The 19,197-nt window shown below is 35.3% G+C and overlaps 2 protein-coding genes and 1 long non-coding RNA gene across 8 annotated transcripts; all 3 read right to left on the bottom strand.

The window, feature by feature from the left end:
- Positions 1-509: 509 nt before the first annotated feature.
- On the bottom strand, positions 510-1,509 carry LOC122303272. The gene is made up of 2 exons (XR_006240644.1): positions 955-1,509; positions 510-817 (listed from the first exon to the last, which is right to left on the bottom strand). It is a non-coding gene; the product is annotated as an uncharacterized LOC122303272 (long non-coding RNA).
- A 623-nt stretch (positions 1,510-2,132) lies between these two features.
- On the bottom strand, positions 2,133-10,776 carry LOC122281333 (beta-galactosidase 17). Its single transcript, XM_043092737.1, has 19 exons — positions 10,503-10,776; positions 9,711-9,815; positions 9,009-9,204; positions 8,560-8,648; positions 7,696-7,776; positions 6,805-6,899; positions 6,520-6,590; positions 6,204-6,294; positions 6,012-6,129; positions 5,834-5,929; positions 5,700-5,748; positions 5,414-5,601; positions 5,229-5,300; positions 4,916-5,065; positions 4,684-4,734; positions 3,581-3,740; positions 3,224-3,369; positions 3,042-3,107; positions 2,133-2,640 (listed from the first exon to the last, which is right to left on the bottom strand). Exons 1-19 carry the CDS (start codon positions 10,740-10,742, stop codon positions 2,536-2,538), a joined length of 2,169 nt encoding a protein of 722 aa, XP_042948671.1. The 5' UTR covers positions 10,743-10,776; the 3' UTR covers positions 2,133-2,535.
- A 1,480-nt stretch (positions 10,777-12,256) lies between these two features.
- Positions 12,257-18,521, bottom strand: LOC122281309 (protein indeterminate-domain 7-like). 6 transcript variants are annotated; one of them, XM_043092696.1, is made up of 5 exons: positions 17,912-18,521; positions 17,524-17,789; positions 17,003-17,399; positions 15,541-16,526; positions 12,257-12,641 (listed from the first exon to the last, which is right to left on the bottom strand). In XM_043092696.1, exons 2-5 carry the CDS (start codon positions 17,732-17,734, stop codon positions 12,448-12,450), a joined length of 1,788 nt encoding a protein of 595 aa, XP_042948630.1. In that variant the 5' UTR covers positions 17,735-17,789; positions 17,912-18,521; the 3' UTR covers positions 12,257-12,447. The 6 variants fall into 6 exon arrangements, with proteins under 6 accessions (XP_042948630.1, XP_042948641.1, XP_042948622.1 ...); XM_043092707.1 differs by having other exon boundaries at positions 18,011-18,521; XM_043092688.1 differs by having other exon boundaries at positions 18,016-18,521.
- Between the last annotated feature and the right edge of the window lie 676 nt (positions 18,522-19,197).

Here is a 19,197-nt window from a genome sequence, read left to right as displayed (position 1 = left end):
ATGAATGAATGTAGTCTTTCATATTTAGCTAACTTCTGTAGCATAAATGTAAAATATTTTAGATTTACCTAATCCAATATGGATATTTTTTACACAAATAATTCAAATTTTGACCAGCATCCTCATTGACTTGGTGAGGATGCTCTAGAGCTAACTATAGATGATAGATGATTTTGTAAGAATAATGTTAGATATAATTATAAATGAGTAATGCTATATGTATTTATAATTTTATTTATATTTTTACTTACAAGATTCATTTTATTAGTTTTATTTTAAAATTTAAATTTTATAATTTTTAATGTATCAATGACTGATATATGAAGAAGTAAATTTTTTATAAATTTTTCATAAATACATTTAGCATTTCCCATTATGAATTGTACAAATGGTGTTGTGCTCCCTTTTCCATAATTTTTTTAAAATGCAAAGTTTTCATAATTTTCTAAATTATGAATTTTTCATAATTTTGAAAAGATAAAAGCTACGGGCCAGTCGGCTATGAAATGTATTTTTACAGCAGGCCAATAATTGCATACCACGTACACACTTTATAAAAATTACAAATAGACCCACTTACACCCAATCTCCTTTATGGACTCCGAATCGACCACGATACTACCCCTATCTCCTCTGTTATTCACTACATCCCAAGCCTCCCCTTTTCTCTCCAACAATCCCACACCTTACAGCTAGTTTCACGCCAACGACCAATACAGTTCCTGCTCCGGTCGACTTTGATGGTGACGACGACAACGATTAGGAGTGAAAAACGTCGAGCCTCTTGCGCTTATCATGTTGAATGCCCAATCATGAACTTTGTAGAGTAGAGAAAATCACATTATTTCCCTCTCAAAAATCACAATCATGAACTTCCCTTCGAAAGGGAGAAAAATACCCGGTACACAATTTATGAATGCGAACCCAATTGATTACTGACATAGAGAAACTCACATTATTTTTCTTCCAAACTTTGTAGAGCCTCGAGTCCATACTGTCACCAGGAAGAAAAACAAACCCGAACCCAGATAAGGATGTTTATGCACCAAACCACAACAGAACTCTTCTTATCACAACCCCACTTTATCTTCATCGGCATCCATTGCATATACCAAACCGCACCCACAAAATATTCACAAAAAAAGATGGTGACTCTGTATACAATACTCGCATGTGAATTACATGTGGAGGTTGGAAAAACAGGTGATGAGAAAGATAGAGAAAAGAGGATGCTGGATTGAAAAAAGTTAGTTGCTTTTTTGCTCCCCCAAATATTTTTATTTTTGTTTTAGACGGATTATGCCAAGAGATAAAAATTATATCTGCAAACTTCCTCTCTCTCTCTCTCTCTCAAGACAACTTAAGACATGTGGGTCATTGTCGTTGTCGTCAAGAGAGAAAGGGGAAGGCTTTGGATGTAGTGAATAAAAGAGGAGATTGGGTAGCTTCGTGGTCGATTCAGAGTCAACAAAGGAAATTGGGTATATGCGAGCCTATTTGTGATTTTCATAAAATGCCTACGTGGCACGTGATTATTGATCTGCTATAAAAATACACTTCACAACCGACGGCCCGTAGCTTTTCTCTTTTGAAAAAAATAAAATTTACTATTAAAAAAATATTAATTTTTCATGCAAGTCTCATATTTACTCACTTTTAAAAAAAATATATACGATACTTGCATATTTTATAATTGTAAATATTATTATTTATTTGCAATCATAGAAGGCAAGCACCGCAGTCTTTTTAAACTAAGTAAATAAATATAAAATCTATATAAAAAAAATTAATTTTTTAATAATTAATTTTACTTCTCAGGGCGGTGCTCCTTTCTAGCTCCAAGGGAACGAGGAAGAGCTAATTGCACAATCTACGACATCTCCAAGCGGACAAAACTTGGGATTTTCGACGGGGTTTCTTTCCCCTAAAATCTCTTAGCGATGTCAGTACTGTTGTAAGCACTCCCAGGTTCTGCTATCCATGGAAACAGTGAAGTGAGCAATTGTCAACGAACGATTACCTGTAATTTTTAGAGACGATGGTGGAAGATGAATTGGGGGAGCATGGAAAACATAGACCAGACCTTTCTTGGTAGACATTTACAATGAGCCAGCCAGCCCAATACGTTGACATCACTTGTAACTGACAAATCGAATCTTAAAAACTTTACAATACACAGAAATTCACATCCAAAATACATTCCAATATGGTGCATTAAAGTTTTTCCTCTGGTTAAGGGGTATTACTACCAAAGCAAGGAAAAAGCAAAAGCAAAACCCACAAAGCTAAAGACCGCAATTGACAATCTAAAGGGAAAATTACTCCAGGATAGGATGTTCATGTGCTGTATCCTTTCAATCAAGTGACAACTTCTAGGAGAGGAAAAAATATGAAGAGGCTGACTGGGCTTAGGTGTACTTGAGAGCAAAAACCAAGCCGCGGAGACGTCCTGGGAGTGGGATAGATCTTCAGAAGCTTCAGAATTCTCAAATTGGCGTTCAACAAGGACCGGGGCTTTCTGTATTCCTTGGGGTGCTACAGTTGGCGCACGTTTGCTATGCTTGATCCGCATGTGAATTCTGGCTGATCAACTGAATGTATCACAAGCTCAGGGTTTGGAGATTCTAACTCAAGTAAAACCTGCAAACAGTACCATTGCAAATTTCAAGCAGAAACATGTACAGAAGAGTTGGTAGTATATCATAATCTGAGAGAGGAAAATTATATGCATTGCAATCTTTTCTTTAGTAGCAATGGAGGGGGGTCTTTCTTTCTATGACCAAAAACAAGCCAGAGAAAAATCTATTTGACTTGTTTTACTTCTGTGATTAAATAAGCAGCTTTTCCATTAACAAAGAAAAAAGAGCCAAAGCAAATAACCAATAAAACATACATGTTAAATAAATGAAGTCACCACAACGACTAACCATGAAAGTAGAGAAAATTTGAAGTCTAAATGATATACCAGGAAAACAATCACAAGGCAAACACTAATATGCGGTAAACAACAGGGGAAAGATACAGTTTTTGGCATCTCCTACCACAACATTTTCCCCATGCTGAAGAATTGGAGCAGGGACATAAAGGTTGCATTGTGGCCCCTTCATCTGTAGAAAGCACCATTTATTAATCCTCACAGAAAATGTAACACCTACTACAGACATAATGCCGAACCAGGCAACAAAACCACAAGAAAAAACTACATAGTGAAATTGTAGTTTACCGGCCAATATCTTCCAATATTAAATTCATTGACAAATGCAATCCCTTTACCCCAACCTCTGAATGATATGAATGTGTCTTTAACATGGTTTACATTGTCAATAGAGAAATGGCCGGCATAAAATGCTGGTTCTTCTGAAACATTCTCTGCATATGGAAAGTCATTGGCAATTTGTCAACTGTCTTGTCTCCATCATTCATAACCTCACTAATTAACACATGCTTGGAACATGGATCGAAGTTGTGCTCATAAAAAAAAAAGATAATTAGGGAGAGTTGCTAAAGAAAATAAATCAATGAGTACAATAGAGCATTATTCTTGATTTTTTTATCATTATCTGAGAACAGATAGACTTACCTTTGGCTTTTCTGCGGGCTGAAGTTTTTGTCAATTCAGAATATGCAACCTGAATGATGGGATTAGCTCTTAGGACCTTGTTCAGGTTGTTCAAAGGAATTGAGACCATTTTCCATTGGTGCAGAATTCTCCCATCCAGATAAACAGAAGACAATATACCCTGCAAGAAAGCACTCTGTTTTATAGATGTCAAGAGAGGGAGAAAAGTGGAATATTATGATATCAGTTAGGGAGCTACGAAAGAATTACCTGAACAGAGACCAGGTCATGCCTACTTATACCTTACATCATTAAAAATCTTAACCCAGTTATATTTAATATTTAGTAGAACTTGGAACTTGTTCAGCAATTATAAACAACTGCCCCCAAAGAATTAATAAGGATGATGATGACTCATATCATCATTACATCATTAAAACACCTTATATCATTAAAATACCATATTTTGTTACTAATATCAGCAACTTTATCTAAAGAATTACTAAAAGTATTCACATAATTTTAAAACACGTAAAAAAATGACTCCATTTTTGTCGTCGTTTGGTATTAATATTGGTATTGCCTTCAGATTTCATTAAAATGCAGCATGTCTTAGACTTGAACCAAATTTTCTCGAACTTGAGTTTTTTAACCTTACACATTCTTTGTCTTGTTTAAAGTGTCCAAATCTACAGACCTATCGATGAATAGTAATATATATTATCACGACACAGCGAGAAATTAACCCATCAAGGTTTCTCTGGCAACCTACATAAACGAGTACAAAGGATTACAGTTCTGTTTTTATAAGTAAGAATTTTTATGAGGTTCAGTGGACTTCTCATGATGTTGCCGGCAGCGAACAAAGGATTATATTTAGGTCAAGGAGTTCTCCAGAATGCAGTCTTATGTATAATCGAAGTAAAATTACATTCTTTTTTTTTTCTTTTTTTTTCTGAGCAAGTAAACTGACCTCAAGTGTGACTGGAATTCATATCTCCACAATCATGCATATGAAACGAGTTTTATACTTTTAGGAGTCAAATAAAATGATAACTCTATGACTCAGAAATCAGATATGCAAAAGCAACAACACAACTTTTGTATTTTTCAACTTCTTTTACCTTCCTGTCAAAGATGTATGGCCCATAATTTACGCGACCCATATTTTCAACCTACAAGAATAAAAAGGATTTATAATTATTTTTTGATAAGTGGAATAGAAAGGATTTAGAATTATTAAAAAGTTTGTGATTAAAAGCATCAAATCATAACACTACACTGATAAGATGACAACCCTAAGTCAAATTGTTTGATCATTATAATGGGAACAACTCAAACAAGGTAGTGCAGTACCAAAACATATAAGTTGATGTTTGAGACACATTTAGTTTTGGGAAAGCCAAGTTTTTGATTCGACCATCTGTCAATTGTACCAACAAATATTGGTCTTCTACCATTATCTTCAGAAGAGCATGATATGAACACTTGGGCTCTGTCATGCACCTGCAGTCAATAAATGTAAGAGAAGTCAAAATTTTGTGTACTTTCTTAGGTTCCAAAGCTTTTATCAGATGAAAGGAAGAAACCCCTCATATTCTGATTCCATAGCAACAAATTGAACATATCAAATTAGTCAGCTTAAATAAAAATAAAGGGAAGGCTGCACCTTCGGTACAAATAGAATGCTTCCATCTTCCTTTGAAGAATATTCAGATACATATAGTAAGAAACCAAACATCTGAACACAAAGAACATTCAAACTTTTAAGTGTATGGCATTTAGCAGTTTGGGATCTTTATGACGCAGCTGTATACAACATAATATAAGCTATGGGATATGATTCTTACTCACCTGGCCCACAGACTCCATTGAAATCGGATTTTCAGATTCAACCACCTCAATGGAATCCAACCTATTCAGGATATCAAATAAAAGTTCTTTTCTCTGTAAGTGGATTAGGCCATATCCTGTCTTTTCATTATCAGAAGGCACTGAAGGAATAGAGGCTGTGCTATATTGCTTTATAACCTTCCGAAGTTCTGAAAGCAGTAGACACATCTTTTCTTATGATCATAATTCGCAACAAAAGTTTTGAGTGGACTTGTGGCTCTAAAGAGGAAGTTGGTAAATATCATACCTTTGAATTTTGCATTGTTCACATCACCAGATTCCCTAATCGGTGCATCCTGGGGAAACAAGCATTAGTTAGATGCGTATACTACAAACCAATAATTCAATTTTATATAACAAAGAAGTCGATATTTTCCTCACATAATCATAAGACGTAAGGTCAGGCTTGTAATCAGTCTCGTCTCCGCCAGTATTTGCCCCACTATAGAATCCAAAGTTTGTACCGCCATGCACCATCTGGAAATTAGAAAGCGCAGATCAAAATATTACCACAATAGTGATAACTTAATAGCAACAGAGTTGGAATTTGAGAGCATACATATAGCACAGCAGAACCATTTCGTGCCAGAATATTTTTCAGAGCAGCTGCAGTAAACTTAGCATCAGTCTCTGCGAGTTTCTCTCCCCAATGCGTAAGCCAACCTGTGTAAAACTCCCTGAGGTAACAAACATCATGGGACATGAAACCAAAGAACAATATTAGAATAATGAAAGTTAGCAAGATACTTGCGCTGAAAGTGGCGGTGACTTTCCAGGGGCGTTGAACTCCTTTTGTAACTCAAATATTGGCCTAGGATCATCACCAGTAGTGAAGTCAACAGCTGAACGGCAGAGAAAGAGTAGGTCATGAGTACTTAGATGATTGTAAATATATATAAATTTGAACCCAGATACAAACACACACACACACACACACACAGAAATATGGGTTCGATAGGTATTGATGACAGAGTAATTAAATAAATGGTAAAAAAATTAAGGAAAAAAAAAAAGAAAGATTAATTTCCTAACTTATTATTCAAGTAAATTTTGATCTTGAACTTTACCTGAAAAGACAACATCTCCACGAATGGTTCCTTTCTCAAGTGTATCCCTAGAACCTCCATCTGTAGTATATCTGAAATCATTAAGATATCACCAAGGAAAGGATAAATATAACCCTTTTGACAATACAATGGCCAACGAACCATAAATTGAATGGAAGGTACTAAACAATAAATCAAGTAAAGGAACGATTGATAATTCATAAATGCATACTTAAATTTCTGAGGTTAAACTGGCATATTTCTGTATAGAACAAAGAAGGTCAGTCTAAAGAGAGAAACTCTTACAAAATTATATCATCCCCAAGGTGACCACGTGCCAAGGTGACGAGGTGATGAAGATAAGCTTTGTCATTTCCGTACGAACCATATTCATTTTCAATCTGTCAAAATAATCTCAGTATATGAGAACCTTATAAATGGGGCCTTATTTGGTTACACATATGAAACTATCTCATCTCATTTCATATAATCATTACAAATTTCCTAAATTCTCACACAAAATATAATATACAATTCAATTTTTTGAAATCCCAAAACAAAAATTATATTAAAAATTTATATTTTAACAATATTTTATTCAACTTTCAACTTTTATTTCATCTCATCTATGTAACCAAACAAGGCATAAAATTGTAAAAGTTGAACAAATTTGAGTTCTTCAAAAATGTTAACAATGATCAAGATCTTTATGATTGTTTTCATAAATTTTCTGATTCTGTTTTAGAAAATAAGATGAAATATCCATTATATACAATGTGCTTGCTATTTAGGATTATCATTTGGAAGTACTTCCATTCCCTTATATGATATTTTTCTTGGTCATATAAGAGAGAGATGAGGTTTATCAATAAAAGTTGATGGATAAGCTGCATCCATCAAACCATCTTATAAACAGTTTTCAATTTTTCCATGAACCTCTTGATCTTTATTATTACCGTAACCTCACTGCACATTAATGAAATCCTATTTTTTAAATCAATCTAATTTTTTTACTATAATCATTAAAATTTTCCCATGCATACATGATTGAATGCCTCAAATTTGAACTTATTTTACACTATTCCCCAGACTTGGAATGGATCACCTTCCATCTTAAAAGGAGCTGCCGTTCAGTGTTTGCAAATAGGAAATTTAACTCTTGTTGTGTTATAGTCAGAAAGTAACAACTCAACATACCTGAACCATTATAATAGGGCCTCCATTTTCATAAAGAAGAGGAGCTACAGTAGGAAGTAGGATTTCCCACCATCTTTCAACCTTAAAGAGTTCACAATAGATATTATTTAGTAGTAAAAAATTGAATTGTGAAGAACAGTTGAAAGACAGAAACAGTAAATTTTAGAAACTAGAAAACTGACATATTAAATTTCTTCTTAAGTGAGACCACACATTAAAAACGGTTTACTTTATTTTCATCTTGGAAACTAACTACAAACAAGCATGTAAAACGTATTAATCAAAAAATGATAGCAGCAATTCTCCCAAGCAGTTTCACTGACAAAAAAAAAAATCTACCAAGCAATTTTGTTTGGAAATTTCCGGCATAGTGGTGCACAAGCCGAAAAGCAAGCGAAGCTGCAAACAAAGACCCCCAAATAGTACAGCAAGTTACAGCCCCCAAGGAAGAGGGTAAGGCTGCTCAAATGGAGGCTTGATTTGAAAGGTTTCATTACTTTGAGAAATAAGCGCCAACTATTAAGATAGGATCGGGGCATCCATTATAAGTCTTCGTTTTAATTTCAATTTATTATATATATATATATATCATTTTTGTCAGTCTAGTGCAAGCGCCTTTCGCCCTACAGGCAGGTCAAGCGTGTGCTACAGTCATTAATGGAAAGTTCGGTCCAAAGCAAACCCCTTCAAGGAAATCAATCCTATCACCATGACCCACACATTTTAGGCTATGGCCCTATTCACAATATCCTTATCATAGCACATAAAAATACACTACATTTTGAAATATAATTTCTCTTGAATACACCACAAGTCTATGGAACACGATTAATTTGTAAAATCAAACACACAGAAGAAACTTACAAAGTGGAGGAAATTAGGATCTGATGATCTTAGTCTGATAGCTGGCTTTATGGCAAGTAACCAGGCAGGGAAACCCCCTAAATCCCATTCTGAAACAAAAAAAGATATTTTGAATGGTGACTATCATCCCAACAACATATCATATTACCATCAATTTCAAAACAACAAGAGAATAAAGCAAAAAACTAATATTTTCTATAAGCAAGCAAAAAACTAATAATATACATTCAATCTCACTAGCAGGCATAAACTAATAGCTATTTTGTGCCAACACTCATTTTTGTTATGAAAAAAGGGATTCACAACACTAATAAGATTATCTAGCTCAATGTGCAATAAGTTCCAGGTAATATCAGGATTGGATTTGAATATGTACACCTAGTAACCTGGTCATGCACAGTGAACTTCATAAATCACTAAAGCTCCTAGATCTGTCTGTTATGGCTGACCTGCACAAATATAAGGTCCAGGCCGAAGCATAACAAGGAAACCAAGTTTGTGGCAGAGTTTGAGAAATGAAACTATATCTGCAAGCCCCTCAAAAACTAGCTTTCCAGGTTTTGGTTCATGCAGATTCCAAGGAACATAAGTTTGAATAGTATTCAAACCCAAAGCCTTTGCTCTCAGTAATCTATCTTCCCAGTACTGCAGGGATAAAAGACAAACACCACATCATAACAAGAAAAGGTTTACTTAAACTGATAAGAATATTTTGTGTTCAACAAGACGGTCCATGAAATTAGATAATCAGAAAGCTTAATAGTTCAGAAGAAGATCGAGGGAGTATTTGCACAGATGTGAAACTTGGGGATCTCCACAGATTTTCAGCATGGGAACATTGAATAACTACATTTACTATATCAAGTGAAAGAGTTTACAGAAGCTTATTAGAGTTCAGCTTTCTAAGCCATATCCTATAAAATTATAGTTTTGTTCTTTTAACAGATATTCGGTATCTTATTACCGGTCCCTATTATTTGAGATTAAGGTTAAGTTGAATTCAGTTGCGTCATAAAGCTTCAGCATCTTATTCTACATCATTGATCAGCGAAGTACCATCTATTACAAGCTAAAATAACAAATGCATACCACCATCATATACAACTCAAGTTATAAGGTGCTAATTGCTGAAAATCTTGCTATAAAAATACCTGTGGAAGAACCCGAAAATAATGTAAGTCACCCCCAATAATTTGGAAAGGCTGTCCATCTTTCCAGAACATGTCATTGGAGATCTCGAAATTTCGAGCAGTAGCCTGATAACAACAATCATATAAAAACCTCATATCATTTAAACTCACGGCATCTTTCAGTGCCAACAGAATAATTGCAAAATCAGCACGACACTCGAGTGCGGGTTACATTAGAAACAGCAAAAAGTCTCTGATTCGAAGCTAAAACACCATCCTGTCTACTTGTTCAGAAAAAGGTAGGCATCACAATGTCAAGATTTGGGTGCAAATGACCAAGCTCGAATGTTATAAGAATCAAGTTGTTAGCTGAAGAAAAAAAGAAAGAAAAGAAGCAAATAAAGCAAATTTGTGCTGAATATATGTTTCAAATTTAGAGACATTATCCTTTCTTGATTGATAAATTAATAGCGAAATTTCAAATTCTTTTCATTTCAATCACTCCTAAGCCAAGTTCAAATATTTCCATCGATTACATAAGGTTAAGCCACAAGTAAAAAACCCAGAAATATACAACTGCAATCACATTTAAAAACACTATATCTTATAATCCAATATCCAAATTCCTTTAATTTCCTTCATTTTCTCATCAATCAAATACACACTTGTTCCCCTGCAAACTAAATAATTTCCTTCTAAACGAGACAAACTGAGCCAGGAATTTTTTTCGCAAAACCCCGGAAACAATACCACGTTGAATTGCATTAAAAAATCACAATATCAAGACCAGAGAGCAAGAGAGAAAGAGCCTACTTTCTTGTGCCGAGAAGAGTGGTGGCGGGATTGGTTGGGGTGAGAGGAGAGAGAAGGGAGAGGAGCAAAAACAGGGACGAAGGCACAAAAGGCTATGATAGATAGGAAGGCGAAGAAGATGAAGGCGGTCGTGGATCTTGAGCTTCGCTTCCTCGCCATTGCCAAGTATTTTGAGGTCGACAGCTTGCGAGTGTCACAGTAAACACCCAATGCAATGCCTGTTATTTCGGCCACAATCATTTTTGGGGCTGTTGGCCCGTTGGGTAGCTGAGGACTTTCTTTTCGGCCACAATCAACTAAAACGTTTTTAACTTTTTAGTCTTTAATAATACGAGTTATGTTATTTATAGTAATTTTTATGTATTTATTATATATTTTATTAATATAATTGATTAAAATAATTATTTTTTATTAAAACAATGACACAACCTATCACATTAATAGAATGTGTAAAAAAATATCCAGAAATAATTACATATAAAAATTTTATAATAATATTAAAACATTTTTAAAGTGGAATATTGTGATTCCATTCTCGTACATCTATTTTTAAATTCTAAGTGAAATTGAAGGTAGTTTTAGAAATTTTATTTATTTATAATAAAGTAGCATAATTGTATTAATTAATTATAAAATGAGTTGTAAAAAAAATTAGAAATGCATTATTACTCTTTTAAGTTTAGAGTGAGTTAGTTTGGTGCATTTAAAAAAAAAAAAGACAAATTTGAGATTTATATAACTAATTTATTTTTTAATATTAGTTACTATTTTTTAAAAATAATTCACGACACTCTAAAATTATATCTTATTAGCAATATTATTCAATTAAGCCTGATTTTTATAGATAATCGCTTTGGGCTCGATTTTCATACGTAGAATGATAGTATTTGCCTTTACATAAAGATGGGCCTAATACTATTGAAAGCGAATTGGGCTACTCTCAGAGCCCAATTCGAACGTAATGATGGTAGACTAGATGTACATGACTAGAGTCGGCTAACGAGTTTATTGGTGTTGTCAATTCATGAATCAGGAAAATAGAACGAACCCACTTTCCTAAAAGTTCTTCCCAATATAGCTTCAAGATCAAAGAGGACCTTGACTGACTGGCTAGCTCCTACTCAATGTCAATGACGTGGATAAGCATCAATGGCCCTAATTTTTAGTTTAATTAATATCATTGCACCAAAAAAGCAAAAAAAAATTGTAACGGATTATTTACAACGAGAATGATTATTTGCGATGAAAATAGATTTATTTTAATATGAAATAATCATTTTCTTAGAAATTAACTGCCCACATATATACAATTTTCATGTAGTATTTATGTCCTTATTCTTTGGGCAAATGCCCTACAAACCTAATTATAGTCCCTTTCATTATACTGATGATCTTGAAGATACAAATTAAGGAAAAAACCACCTTGGCATCTGTTAAAAATATAATTATTGATTATTGTAGCTAGTTAGCTTTTTATGAACCCTAATGCGTGTGTTTTTGTGTGTATTCATGTAATTTAAAAAATAATCTATAAGATATTATATTTGAAAGCTATATATGATAAATACATAAAAAGGAGTAGTGCTACTGATCCAGCTTGCTAGCTTTTATGCACCATCCGTTCTATCAATAGATCAGGACAAAAACAAAAGTAGCATTTGAGGCTGCTTTCGTGGGGATGGGATGGCACTCTATATATAAAATGAAACCTAAAAAAAATATAGAGAGAGGTGAGGGGTAAAAGAGTTAAGAGGTAGGTCAAATATAAAAGGTAAAATTATTAAGCTAGCAAGCTAGGTAAAGGTGGGAGAGGAGCATCTTTTGCAATGACAAGTCAACTGGTACTTTACAACCCGTGCCTGCACCATAAAAATACGCAAACAACAAACAAAACCAAATTCATGTTCATCATGATCAATATCCCATGCATTGATCTGCCCAACACTCAGCAGCTTTGATGATCATGCATGGTGATCAGCTTTTGGAGATACCACCATATATATATATATTTTATCCCATGAACTGTGCCCGACAAAAAGCACCCTACAAGGCATGCACCGATTATCAAAAACCGATCGAAGGTGGGTTTAGGAACTGTGCTGTAGCCCACCACCCTACGACTTTTCTGTAATAACCTTCCTGTCTCATGCATTGAAAGATATGTATCATGAGCTTTATGAATTTGCAAACGTCAATGTTTATTTATTCTCCCCAGATCAGAATTCTAGTTTGGGAGAGATCATCAGAATAAAAAGACAAACAAACATGTCATTATTGATCTTTTCAATGTCGACTCACAGAAACCTTTTTTGTTTAATGGCAAACAGGCCGCCTGCAGGTTTCAGTCTCTTAGCTACCTAGCTCCCTCCTCATTATGTAATTTGTCCTGCCAATGATAAGCACTACTCGCTGGTCTAGAAGTTATTCACATTCTAAATGAAGTTATTTATATTCAAATTCTTACAAGGGTTTATGGATTGGTTGCTTCCCCAGGAATGAAGCTAGCTTCAGAGAGAAATAAAGGGCTAGAGACTATCGTAAGCATGCATCCAATATTTCTCTCTTGTATGCTAATTCTCTCTCTTAATCTGTCGCTAAAAAACCTGAAAAACATAAGATAAAGAGAAGTGGGAGGATTCAGATGAATTTTTTTATTTTTTATATTTGAACTTTTGGCCCATTAAAGGCAGTGATTGACAGGTGCCAACACTACTTTCAAAGCTAGTGCTTACATCTCCCCCCATTGACCTAACACTGCAATCTTTTAAGCTTGGGATGAGCATCTTTTTATCATGCCTCGATCGTGTTTTATAAAAGGTCTCACTGGAAGTACCACTTTATCTGATGATAGGCTAATGATACATATATCATATCTTATGTGATAAAACTCACACTTTTATTGCTTAATATCTCTCTCTCTCTCTCTCTCTCTCTCTCTCTCTCTCTCTCTCTCTCTCTAAGCTGTAAAGTTCAGAACTATGTAAGAGGCATTTGGGTCGCCACAAATTTGTTCAGAAGTCACATGCACAGACAGGAACCTTTCACATATTTACATACATTGTACGTATAAATAACCAAGTATATATATATATATATATATATATATTATGAAACATCCTATAAGCTAGAAATAACCCAAATACCATTGGCTAGCTGTTTTATTTAAAGTAATTTCCTTTGTCAAATGTTATATTTGTCGTCCTATTAATTTACTTTTTTGAGCCACATGAGGACTACTTGAAACGACTCGTAAAAAGAAGTGGGGAAAATAGATCTGATGTATTCTTATAATTTTACATAGAAGAGGTAAGATATATATATATATATATATAGATATAGCCGGCCGACGGGCATGATCATGAGAAATCCTCTCCCTCGGGATTGAATCCCTATGATCTGGACCCACATCAGTTGTCAAACGGCATCTCTTTTTTTGGTTCGTGAATAAACAGCCATATCTATCTAAACCAAGCAAACTTGCACATCGATCTCTGCACATAATTTCACGAGTCTTTCCATTAGAGAATCCAATGCTTTTTGTACCCTAGCCTTCATCTGTATATCCCTCCAAACTCCCTACAAACATGTATCATGCATTGGCATATTCAAAAGCTCACACTTCAAGGAGAGAGACATTATATGGTGGGTCAGTTGGATATTGCTTGCTTTGGTTTTATTTATAAGCTATATATATAATAATCTGTTTGTCCTCAAAGTGATTATTTTGTAATTCTACTTAGTTTTAGAACCATGCAATAATTAATGTGTATAATTCTAATTTTTCGTGGACATAAATTCATACCTTCACATAATGGAAAACCATCCTTTACATAAATGATATATTAAGGAAAATCATGATGAATGAAAAAGCTGGTAGCCATTGATCGATCCATTACCACTAAATCCTGCATATATATATATATATATATACACACACACACTATCAATGAAATTAATTCCTATGATAAAAGATCATACATATAATTAACATAATACTTGTCACAAAGTAATTTATAAGTACACATGCAATATTGTTCATTTTGCCAAAAAACTAGTTATAAATGTTCGAAGTTTCTTGTTTCCATGCATTCATTATTTTATATTAATGATTATTAGTCGATCGAGAATGTGATCTTTTTATAATAACGTTCACATAATCCAAAGGTAGCGGCTGTATACTGAAATGGATGAATATTTTCTATTGCGAGGCCATGAACCAAGTTATAATATAATGAAATGGATGAATATTATTCCCACAAAAACTGGGAGTCTTTTAAGGAAACGCTTAGTACCGATGCATGTATTTAATTCAATCTCAAATCGGAAAATTAATAATTAATTATTATATTTATTATTAAAAACTTTCATTATTAATATATAATCGCATGCATGAATGAATCATTGGGATGGATGGTAAATTTAATTAAGACAAAACAAATTGTTTTTGGCATTATATATCACGAAGTTAGTACTATACGTTATAACTCAATCGATCGAAGATATATGTTTCACGTGAGTCAGAAAGTAATCAATATTGCATAGTATCAATATTAGGATCACATGTGATGAGCTAAAACTGGTCCACGTACGGAACATTCTGAACTAGCAGCTGCTAGCTAGAATATTAAGTACAAACAAATCCTTTCACATTTAATATATGTATGTATATATAATATGAAAACAAAGTGATATTCTTTCTTTCTTGAAGTATTAGTCATGTTTTCCATTCATGAGAAGCCATTAATTTCTCCTTGAAGTTGCTTGGTGTCACTGTTTAATGAAAAATAAAACAACTAGGGTTTCCCTTCCGGATATATAAATCTTTTAAAACTATAGAATGTTTGAAAGTTACAAACCTTTAATGTAAAATACCGACCAATATTCATATAATATAGCTAACATACGGCATCGAAATAATAATATTTCAAATGATCGAGTCCTTCCCTTTGGGAAGATTGATAGCACAAGAAAAGATAATCCAAATTATGCGGAAAAAAAGAAGTTTCATATGTATATATATATATATGTAGGAGCTAACCTTGCCAAGGTTTTTGGGGTTGATTTTGATGCTGGTTGGAAGTGTTCATGCAATTACCGAAACCAGTAATATTGAGAATGTCACTGTGAGAGAGAGCTCTAAGACCCAAAAAATCTCTAGTCAAACCTTCACCACCATGACTCCCGCCAGTTTCATGAGCCCTACTAAGATGGTTCCTGGTGGTGGATGTTTTTGAGAGAGATTCATGCCCTCCAAATGCATCCTCAAAAGAAGTTCCTTCAAACCCAGTGGAAGAAGAAAGAGAACGTCCCACCATGTCATGAAGAAGGGAAGGAGGAACACCTGGGGCTGCACCAGTACTTGCTCCTGTAGTAGTGGTCGCTGCAGAGGCAGAAGGGCCTGCAGCTTTATTCCCAAAAGGAGCCAAGCCATGGGCAAACCCAGTGGCCATCTCTTCACGTGAGGACAAAATGGAGCCAAACTTACCAGTTGTATTGTTGCCAGAATCAGCAGCAGTAGGCACGTGAGCCTGGTGGGTGGGCCTCATCATGGTTGGTGATGAGCCAGTCTTGCTGCTCATAGTTGCACCCATCTGAGCTGCCCTCTGCAGCAATGCAGTGGCTGACATGTGTGGAGAGGGTGCTAGTAGGTAGGGAGGGAGAGTGGGGCCAAGACTAGGGTTAGAGTTCTGCGTTTCATGGAGGGCTAAATCTGGGTGAGCCTGTGCGAATTCTTGATGACCCAATCTCGTGGAGAAGAATGACGATGATGAGGAGATATCAATAGGTGGTGGGCCAGGACAAGCTAGCCATGGGGGTATCTCTTCCCTTAGACTGAAGCTTTGTTGCTCTTTCTTCAAAGAAAATGCGTGGAGGTCTTGGGGATTGAACTGGGGCGGGAGCTGGTTTATGTGAGACGCTGAAGGGCCAGGTTGAGAGGACAGAAATTGGTTTGTTGTGATGGCTCTTGCACTCTCCTCTGCCAATGCATCACAGAAGGCTCTGTGGGTGATGAAACTATCCCTCCTGAAAACCAAAAAGAAACAGACACAAGAAAACAAAAGCGAAATGTCACTAACTACTACGACAACGCAAAGTGACAAAAGTATTGACTTTCTCTCGTTGCTTCTCTATTTCTTTCTGCAACCATTCTTTTTGGCTTTCTAGGAGCCATGGACAGACAGTGCACATTAGCTAGTGCATTAAATATTCAACACACTAAGCAAAACCCCGCCCCGGCCCCTCTCCCTCCCTGCATCCCTCTACCTCGGGTGTAACAGTAGGATACTTTGGTAGATGTACACTGTACAGTCATGGTTCTTCAACGTATCAGATCAAGAACGTAAATTTATTATCCAGAAACATTACGTATATTTGTGGTTTAATATTTATCTGGGATATGCAAAAATCCCTTCCTCCGTTAACGGGGAGATCTGACTTTAGTGCTTTAAATAGGACTCATGTAATTCATGCCCTAAAATTAATGATTTGGAATTAGTTACCTTGAGAAAAGGGTTCCACAATCACATCTGTACTCCCTTGTGCCACAGGTCTTGGAATGAGCTTTCCAATCTGATTGAACTGCATACCTCTTTGAGCACTTGTCACATTTCCACTTCTTCTCGCCATGCTTTCTGCAGAAGTGCTTCTTGATCCCAGTCAGGTCCCCAAGAGCCCTTAATGGGTCATGGTGCACACAGCTAGGTTCTGGGCACACGTACACCTTCTTCCTTACCTCTTTACTTGTTCTCTGCTTTAGCTTCCAAGGCAAATTATGCCCTCTTCTATGAAGTTGAAGATTCTGATCCCTTTGAAACCCTTTGTTACAGATCTCACAAAGAAATCTGTTTGTTGCCAGGAGACTCTTGGGAGACAAAGCTATCACTTCCGCATCTGGGTCTGTTTCGAAACCAAATAGAAAGTCGAAACCCCAGGTAAGAAAAACGAAAATTATATCAAAGCATAAATACAGTATTACACAATTCAGCAAGTGGGTTTTGTGTTTATATGGATTTGGAAAGACCTGGGTTGCCTGGAAGGTTTCTCTTTTTCTTCGCTGCAGGCTGAGTTTGAGGTGGCGGTGAAGCAAAATATTGTTGAGAATAGTTGTTCCCTAACTCAGTTCTGTTGCCTGAAGAAACACTTGCATCGCCAGACGCAGAAGTCAAATTAGACATGTTTTCCTCCAGAACTGGCTGCTGTATCCGTTGTTGGAACATCAAACCTTTTATCATCTTCTTTTAGCTTAGAAATTCTTGATAACCTAAGGTTCCATCATGGGCCGTAGATCTAAAGAACAAAACCAAAGAAGCAGCTAAATTAAGTAAAGAGTAGTGGAAGAAAGAACCCAATAGAGGCAAAAGTGTATTTCTTAAGAATAGTGTCTGAAACCCAAAATCCCCGCTATACACCTTGAATATGGTTTCTTCTTGGTTTGGCACCAACCCAAGAGACAACTTTTGTTTTTTGAAAGCTAAAAAGAACCGAGCCGAGAGAGAGAGAGAGAGAACCTAACCAGATCCTCTGGCTAACTTTTCTCCTTCATGGTTCGATATCCAAGCTTGCTAATACCAAGAAAATTCAACAATAGCTAGCCACACAAATATGAACAAAAAATAAATAACCAGTTCTCAAAACTGAGAGAGAGAGAGAGAGAGAGAGAGAGAGAGAGAGATGTGGATGAGAACGGATTCCCTTCTGTAATCCTCAAGCAGTCCAAAACAACACCCTAAAACCACAACCCATGGAGCCCTACGGCTAACTCTGACGTTGCACTTTCTGTCTTTTCCTCTGTTATCTTTCCCAGCCCCAGAAAAATCTTTTCCTTTTCTTTATTGTATATTTGCTTTTAAAAAAAGTTTAAGTTTCTGCTAAAACCTTTTGTTCAATCGCTGAGAAAAAAAAAAAAAACAAAACCTTTTGTTCAATCAACCCCTCTCCCACCTTTAATTTCCCATCTCTCCTAAAGCAATCAGGAAGGAAAAAAAAAATAGAAAGCAACCATGTAGATCATGTAGAAAGAAAGTATTATGCCGAGAGAGATCAGATATATATATATATATATATATATCTGTCTTCCATCATGGCTAGGAGATCCTTCCCAGCTTTCTACACAGTGACATGATTGATCCTTTTATTAATTACTAACCACATGGCTAAAAGCTCTTTCAACCCTTTTTATTACAACATTTTTACTTCTTTTATCTTTTATTTCATTATCATTCGCGCGCTGTTACTCATAATAAAAAAGCTGAAAATCTGACCTTTTTGCATGGCTCATCAAAATATAAATAATAATAATAAAAGAAGTAACAGTGGATTAGACACTGAAACCCCGATGCCGCACACAAATGCTTGACCTCCTCCTCTTCCTTTTTTTCTCCCTCTCTTAATCACAGTATCTTCAGCAGGGAAAGACTAGTTGTACGTGTCGTCGACATCGTCATTTCAGCATCATTATTATATAAATATAGTCCAAGACCAAAAATCAAGCAAAAACTTGAAATTAAGAGCCACCAAATTAGAAGATAATATATACCACTTGACTCCAATGTCAAGGATGTTCACGATTAAAACCTATTAATTCAGTGCTCGTTATATGTAATTCTTTTCTGTTGACTGACTCGACAAATGTAAATAATAATTCCTTGCTAGAAGTGAAAATGAAATATATGCTGAAAATTAAGAAGGCGCAAAC

This window comes from Carya illinoinensis, chromosome 1 (assembly GCF_018687715.1).
Source record: "Carya illinoinensis cultivar Pawnee chromosome 1, C.illinoinensisPawnee_v1, whole genome shotgun sequence".
Lineage (NCBI taxonomy): Eukaryota > Viridiplantae > Streptophyta > Magnoliopsida > Fagales > Juglandaceae > Carya > Carya illinoinensis.
Note: the sequence above shows the minus strand (reverse complement) of the source record. Positions and strands in the feature narration are given on the sequence as shown.

What these genes read in the sequence shown, in the direction of transcription:
- LOC122281333 (XM_043092737.1), bottom strand. Translation starts at nt 10,742, where the DNA reads ATGATTGTGGCCGAAATAACAGGCATTGCATTGGGTGTTTACTGTGAC. An exon ending in AGCCCGCAGAAAAGCCAAAG is followed by an intron (nt 3,370 to 3,580) that starts GTAAGTCTATCT and finishes TTCCATATGCAG; the next exon opens with AGAATGTTTCAGAAGAACCA. An exon ending in AGCATGGGGAAAATGTTGTG is followed by an intron (nt 2,641 to 3,041) that starts GTAGGAGATGCC and finishes TACTGTTTGCAG; the next exon opens with GTTTTACTTGAGTTAGAATC.
- LOC122281309 (XM_043092696.1), bottom strand. Translation starts at nt 17,734, where the DNA reads ATGATAAAAGGTTTGATGTTCCAACAACGGATACAGCAGCCAGTTCTG. An exon ending in AAACCTTCCAGGCAACCCAG is followed by an intron (nt 17,400 to 17,523) that starts GTCTTTCCAAAT and finishes GTTTCGAAACAG; the next exon opens with ACCCAGATGCGGAAGTGATA. An exon ending in TGTGGAACCCTTTTCTCAAG is followed by an intron (nt 16,527 to 17,002) that starts GTAACTAATTCC and finishes TTTGGTTTTCAG; the next exon opens with GAGGGATAGTTTCATCACCC.